Below are 6719 nucleotides of genomic sequence, written 5' to 3' on the forward strand. Positions count from 1 at the left end.
TCCCAGAATTCAGATCAAATCACAGAACATTTCTCAAAGTGAGTCCCAAAACAAAGCTACACATCAGGGCTTATATAGCCTTCTCCTGGCTCAGAGAATGTAACAACCTTATTGACTCACTAGCCAATCAAGAAGTATCTACTGAAAAACAAGCCTCTCACCCCAGGCTTCAGGTGCACATTAGCCTAGGGGCAGGGAAGATCTTTAAAATTTACATTCGCATTACAGGGATAAAGGTTGCAGACTTTTTTTTTTAACTGCTCCACTGTAGTCCTATGGGATGGGGAGTTGGGGGACCGGCACAAAGCAAAGAAGATGATATGTTATATTGATTGAATATTGGGAGACAGTAGGTTGGCCCTGAATCCCCTGCCTGCTCTCCTTCCAACCCCAAAGACCCTGGTAGGTAGATGGAGCAGAAAGACTACAAGGTTTCATCTACTTCCCATTGGTTTGCCCACACAAATATCCACCTTCCTGCTTATTGGCCTGAAAGCCCCATCCTGAGACTAATTGATAGGTGAAACAATAATTTGTATATTGTCTTCAGAGGATCCATTCAAAATGCAAGTGTTACCTGGAAAGAGGAAAGACATTCTCCTCAGAAGGGACTTCTTCATGAGAGTAGATTGGTCACTTGTCTCTTTGGACACTGCAAGGTGAAAGAGAAGATGAGAAATGGTGGGAAAGTGGGGGAACTACCTGCTAGGGATAGTTCTGGAGGGACTATAGGATGTAGATAAGCTTTCCCCAGATTCAATCCTGGAGCTAATACACCTATATGTGATGAAACACACCTGTCCCTGCCTTCTCAGAGTTTCCAGTTTATTTGAGGCCACTGGACAAGGACTCTAGGATGCTTGCGGTACCAGTTCTCCACTTTCAGCTAGTCATTTAAGGACCTTAAAGATTTGGCTCTATTTTCAGTGGATTTAGTCTTATCTCTAAGCTTGTCAATCATCCATCCCTCTAGTCAGATGGGTCTCCTTTGTGCAATGGACAAGTTATACCCATTAGCACCCCCATGCCCTGCATTCCTTCAATACTTTGACCCTTTTATCTCTGCCTAATCTCTGCCTAGGACGATCCACTTTTCACCCACACACATCATAATTCTCTAATTCAATTGCCTGTAGGATAAAATAGAAAATCTTCACCTTGGTATTTAAAGCCCTCCACAATCTGACTCCCACATATCTTCCCAGACTTCTAAGCAATGTCTCCCCTTCATACCTTTCCTCTTCCTGTCAGTTGGTCTGATTGCTATTCCCTCACACATAAAATCCTGGCTTCTCTCCATGCCTTTGCACTGATAATTCCCCATGCCAAGAATGTATCCCTTCCTTACTTCTGCCTTTTAGAATTCATCAAAGACCAGTTCAGCTACCACCTCCTACAGTAAACCTTTCATGATCCCCTCCCAGGTATTAATGTCTCTCCTCTTGAAATTATTATTTTTTTATTTATCTGTTTATTATCACATGACCCTAGTAGAAGGTAAGTTCTCTGAGTATAAGAACTGTATCTGAATGTTTATTAATTGATTGATTGGCTCTGCTTTGGGATCCTCTCTGAGGTTTAGAGATTCAACCAGAAGTGCTGAAAAGGACAAGTCAGTCTTTTATCCAGGCACCTCAGGCTTTTTGCCTAAAAGCCCATGTCTATGGGTAGACCCTAGGAAAGTTGAGCCTGTCTCTGCACACAGTCCAGTATCCAGCTGTATGGAGTGCTAAGGTAGAATAGATGTAACTGAAGAAAACAGGAGAAGTTGTGGGGGAAGATTGACTCAAAGGACTGCCCAAGAATTTCTCATAGTACTTTGTCTGAATCTATCTTTTACATTTATCATCCATTCCCTGGCATTGTGAGAGCAGCTAAGTGACACAGTAGACAGAGTGATGGGCCTGCAATTAGGAAGACCTGAATTCAAATCTGGCCTCAGACACACACTAGCTATGTGACTGACTGTGCTTTAGATAGTTCTTTCTAAGTTGCAGAGAAAGTATTGGTAGAGGGAATTTCCAAGCCCCAGGAGTTCCCTTTACTAATGGAATTACAAATCCAGTCCCCATTCCGTCCCAATTCCATTCCATCATTTATATCATAGTTATTTGCATGCATGCCTGTATCCATTAAATTGCTATCTCCTTGTAGGCAAGGAGATGAGAGTAAGAGATAAAATTATTATCTTGAAGTAGTCTAGTTGGAAAGATGTGAGTCATGAATACAGCACAGAAAAATGATGAACAAAAGGGAGTCTTATCTTTTTACTCCTCCCTTTTTACCGCCCTGCCTCAGCACCTAGCAAAGTACCTTGAACATAGTAGGTACTTAAGACATAGTTGTTAAAAAGTAGATGCCTGGGGCAGTTAGGTGACAAAATAGACAGGCCCTGAAGTCAGAAGAACCTGAGTTCAAGTTTGGCCTCACACACTTCCTAGCTGTGTGACCCTGGGTGAGTCACTTAGCTCCATTGCTTCCAAATAAAAAAAAAAAGTAGGTGCCCACCAATTGACTCAACAAATTGTGATACATAACTGTAATGGAATACTACTGGCCTGTAAGAAATTGTGAAGATGATGCAGCCAGAGAAACATGGGAAGACCTATATGAATGGATACTAAGCTGAACCAGGAAAACAACATACCGGATAATACATAGAAATGGAAATAATAGCAACAGAATATCAAAACTGAACGTGGTGAAATTGCAATAATCAAATTTATCCCCAAAGAAGAGATATGAGAATGCAACTCCCTCCCTTCTTTGCCAAGGTAAGGGTCTTTGGGAATGGAACACTATATAATGTTAGATTTGGTCAGTATGTTGGTCAATTTTTAACTTTTTCCTCCTTTTTGTTATTTTTTGCTATGAGAGATGTGCCTTGGGAAGTGTAAAGAAAGAATATATTGGGGAAAATTTGTGATTTAAATTGAAATGCATTTTAAATGATTTTGATGTAAAAACAAAAGGTATCAACAAAACATTTTTTAAAAAAAGGAAATGTTATTGAATTGCAGTCAAGTAAACTAGCCCTCATCTCCATTAGGAACTTATACCCTAGACACTTCAGACAACCAGCTTTGTATGAAGACTGAGGAACATCCTTTCCCTTTCCACCCTCCCCCCCCCAAAAAAACTGTCAATTTTCCACCCTTGATACTGACTCCTCTGTTGCTTTTTCATATTTAACTATTTTCCTTGGGTTCTTTCAAAGATCAGTCACTTAACAACATGAATGTGTATCCAGAAGCATAGTGGACTAGGTATGTTATGAAAGAAACAGGAACAAGAGAAGATAGGGTCCCCCGCTTTAGGGGAGCCTAGCAATTTACTGGCAGGTTGGTAAAAAAAGAACGATTCTGTGCTAAAACTTGTGGCTCAAACCAAGGAAGTTCAGAGGACTGAGAGACCTGTGAGTGGAGCAATAACCTGGGTTTTTGGTGGGGTGGGAGGCTTCAAGAAAGAGGGATTTATGAAATGGTGTTGGAGATGGGATTAGAGATAAGAGAACTAAGGGATGGGACAGGAAATTGGGGGTTAATGAATTGTTCAGTTGTGTCTTACTCTTTGTGACCCTATGGATCACACTGTACATGGGGTTTTCTTGGCAAAGATACTGGAGTGGTTGGCCATTTCCTTCTTCAGTGGATTAAGGCATACAGAGGTTAAGGTGACTTGCCCAGGGTCACATAGCTAGTAAGTATCTAAGGCCATTTAGGAGATCTGGATTAAAATTCTACCTCTGATACACATTGGCTGTTATCCCCTTAGAAAGTTACTTACCTACACAGTATCTCCATGCAACTATTTAAAACTATAAATTACAGTTACCATTCAGTGTTCATAAAACGAAGTTCCCTATATGAGTGAAATCACAGATCTGAAACAACTTTTCCTCCTCTTCATCCACCCCAAAGGGCTAGGAAGTAGATAAGGATAGAGTGTCATGGAAGGGAAGCAAGAAGGGGAAGGGTAACAAGGAAGAGACAGTTTAGGGAGGACGTTAGGGTCAGGTAGCAGAAACCATAGGAATGGCAACTAGTGGAATGAGGTGGAAAGGCGGCAGAATGAAGAAGAGGATGAAGGGTCTGGAAGGGGGATGGGGAGCTCAGGCCCCGCCCGACTCTCTAGGGTGACTCAGCCACTCAGGTTCTTTTTCACCTGAATGTCCCAAAGATCGGAGGGAGGGATGAGTTGAGGCAGGGAGAGGGCGGGACCAGTAGCCAACGATCTAGTCCAATGGATTGAGTTAGCCCCACCCCCTGAGCCAAGGCTCCGCCCCCTTCCATGCCTAGACAGCTGCCTTGAAACCGGGCTCCCCAACCCAGGCGCAGCTAACACCCCTAGCCAAAGCTTCGCTCGCGACCCGCGGGAGGGCTGGCGGGCGGGATCATGGCCGGGAAGGTCCTAGTGGTCCTGCTGCCTCTGCTGCTCTGTCTGGCTGGCCTCACGGGCCTCCTGCTACTCTGCATCCCCACCAGGGACGTCCGGGAACCTCCCTCCTTCAAGGTACCTGTCCCCGGTCCTGGCCTCTTGCTTTCTGGGGCCGCTGTCCTGCAGTAGCTGCCTCTGGGGAGGAGCAGTGCACTTTTCTTCAGGGCTCTGGACAATGAGACACCCATTGGTATGAGCCAGCGGAGCGGAGTTTTGGGCGTCAGGGGCAGAGTGGAGAAATGGGGTCCCCCACCAACCCACCAGGTCGGGAACGGCACTAGGATCTCTAAGGGTCCTGGCCCAAGATGCAAGTCTATTCCGTATTGCAGGGCTTTTGGTGGGGGTTGTGGTAGTTCCTCCCTGCTCCCCACCTCCCCAGACCCTCAAAAGACTAATTCAGGCTGGGTACCAAGGTTCTGCCCACACACAGACAGGGCTGGGCAGGACTGCCTAGGGCTCCCCTCCTCCCTGTTTCTGTCTTGCTTCCGGGAGGAGCAGAAATGATTGAAACAGCAAACTGGCTGCCAAGTTTTCTTCTGGGAGTTTCTTTGGGGTGCCCCCCCATATATGAACAAAGATGATGGAGTCCTGCATGTGTCTGTAAATACAGTGGGAGGCCTGGCCCCTCTCATAGCCATGGCCAAGACCACCCTAGTTCTCTGGACAGTGGGCATGTGGGCCAGGTCATGAGGCTTATTATGGCTTGATAGCCCAGTTCCTGGTCTCAATATTAGTTTGTTGAAGGTGGCTAGACCCCCTAAGCATCTTGGAGTTTGAATGTGGGATGAACAGGTATTTTTTGTTCCATGTAAAGCAAACTGGGCAGTGCTATGACCAGCTCTGAGAATGATCATGGTTTTAGCTAATTCTAACATGGCTAAATTCAGTTTGGCATGCACAGGAACCTTTTTTCCTTATGTCACTGGGCCCAAAGTTTTTTTTTTTAATTGAACCCAAAAGCCCCCCAAGGAGAAGTGTGAGCTCTTCACTAAACTGGCTGGTGAGTGGTGCTGAAGGGTCTAAATAGTGGGGTTGGGGGGGGAGAGCAGATTCATCTTTAGATTTTGCAAACTTAACCTTTAACCTTTTGTTGGATTCTCCCCCTCGCCAAAGCACTGTCTTCCAAATGACCCAGGTGTTGGGCTGTGTAGTGGGAAGGATTCCAAGATTCTGCATGTGATTTTTGGGATGGGTCACACACTGGCTCATGAGCTACTGGATAGTTGGGAGCTGGCTGCACCAGAGTCTGGATTTCCTGATTTTTTTTTTCTGGGAATGGAGTCAGGGAAGGTTGGGGCCTGGAGATATATAGGGGAAGTGAAGAAGGGGTCTTCTCAGAGCAGGTGAGGGATCCGTGTATTCATTCAACTTTCTTCCTTTGGCTTCCAGGTGGACCTTCTTTTGCCTCCCTCAGGGTGGTGCTCCCACTAGAACACAAAACATATGGGGGAGGGATCCTGGGGATAGATGGCATATTTGGCACAAGTGGGCCTCCCATTTTCCATCTGTACAATGGGAATATTCATCCATGAGTGATGACACCTAAAGCTGTATTCACAGTGGTCAGTATTTGAAAATTGAATTTGATTAATTCTTTATGAATTACCAGGAAAACAATTGAGGAGCCTGGTGTTTTTTTTTTTCATGTCTGTTGCCATGGTTTCAAGGAGATTACCCCAATCATTTTTATCCCCTTTCTCTTCAGCTAAAAGAGTGGAAGTCAAGGATGTTCCCAGCCCCAGTCCTTTGCCCTTAACTTTAAGAGTCTACAGACCAAAGACAGGGTGAATTTAGGGTTAGGGAACACTTCCATTTTCTCTCAATCCCTCATTGGCTCTTGGTAGTTGGTGGCCTGTGTAGCTGAGGACACACAAACTGTGATGGAATTCTAAGTTCTTTCTTTAGAGTCCCCCTGAAACAGCAGTGAACTACAGCCCCACTTCCTGTGATGGCCTCCAATTTCTCATCTTCAAAATATGCTGACATTATAGAAGTTTTGGGGCCAAGAGGAAGGAAGGGAGTGGTTTTGAGGTGACAGTCCTCAAGCACAATCCTCTCTCCAACACCACCTCAGTTGCTAATCTTTACTACATGTTCACTTGATTTGCTTTTTTTTTCTGGAGGGGGGAAGGCAAGGCAGTTGGGGTTAAGTGACTTGCCCAAGGTCACATGGCTAGTTTTTTTGTGTTAAGTGTCTGAAGCCAGATTTGAACTCAGGTCCTCCTAACTCCAGGATCGATGCTCTATTCACTGTGCCACCTAGCTGCCCCTGTGTGTTCACT

The 6719-nt window shown here is 45.0% G+C and overlaps 1 protein-coding gene across 1 annotated transcript in view; it reads left to right on the forward strand.

Moving 5' to 3' along the window:
- Positions 1–4268: 4268 nt before the first annotated feature.
- Positions 4269–6719, forward strand: part of ENTPD2 (ectonucleoside triphosphate diphosphohydrolase 2) — a 26272-nt gene continuing 23821 nt past the window's right edge. The window contains exon 1 of the mRNA XM_069107540.1: positions 4269–4562. Coding sequence (XP_068963641.1) covers positions 4396–4562 — 167 coding nt within the window. The 5' untranslated portion in view covers positions 4269–4395. The remainder of the gene's footprint in view (positions 4563–6719) is intronic.

This window comes from Petaurus breviceps, unplaced genomic scaffold (genome assembly GCF_028583685.1).
Source record: "Petaurus breviceps papuanus isolate PSGF00001 unplaced genomic scaffold, PetGlider_PUasm1.0 90137, whole genome shotgun sequence".
NCBI classification, from domain to species: Eukaryota; Metazoa; Chordata; class Mammalia; order Diprotodontia; family Petauridae; genus Petaurus; species Petaurus breviceps.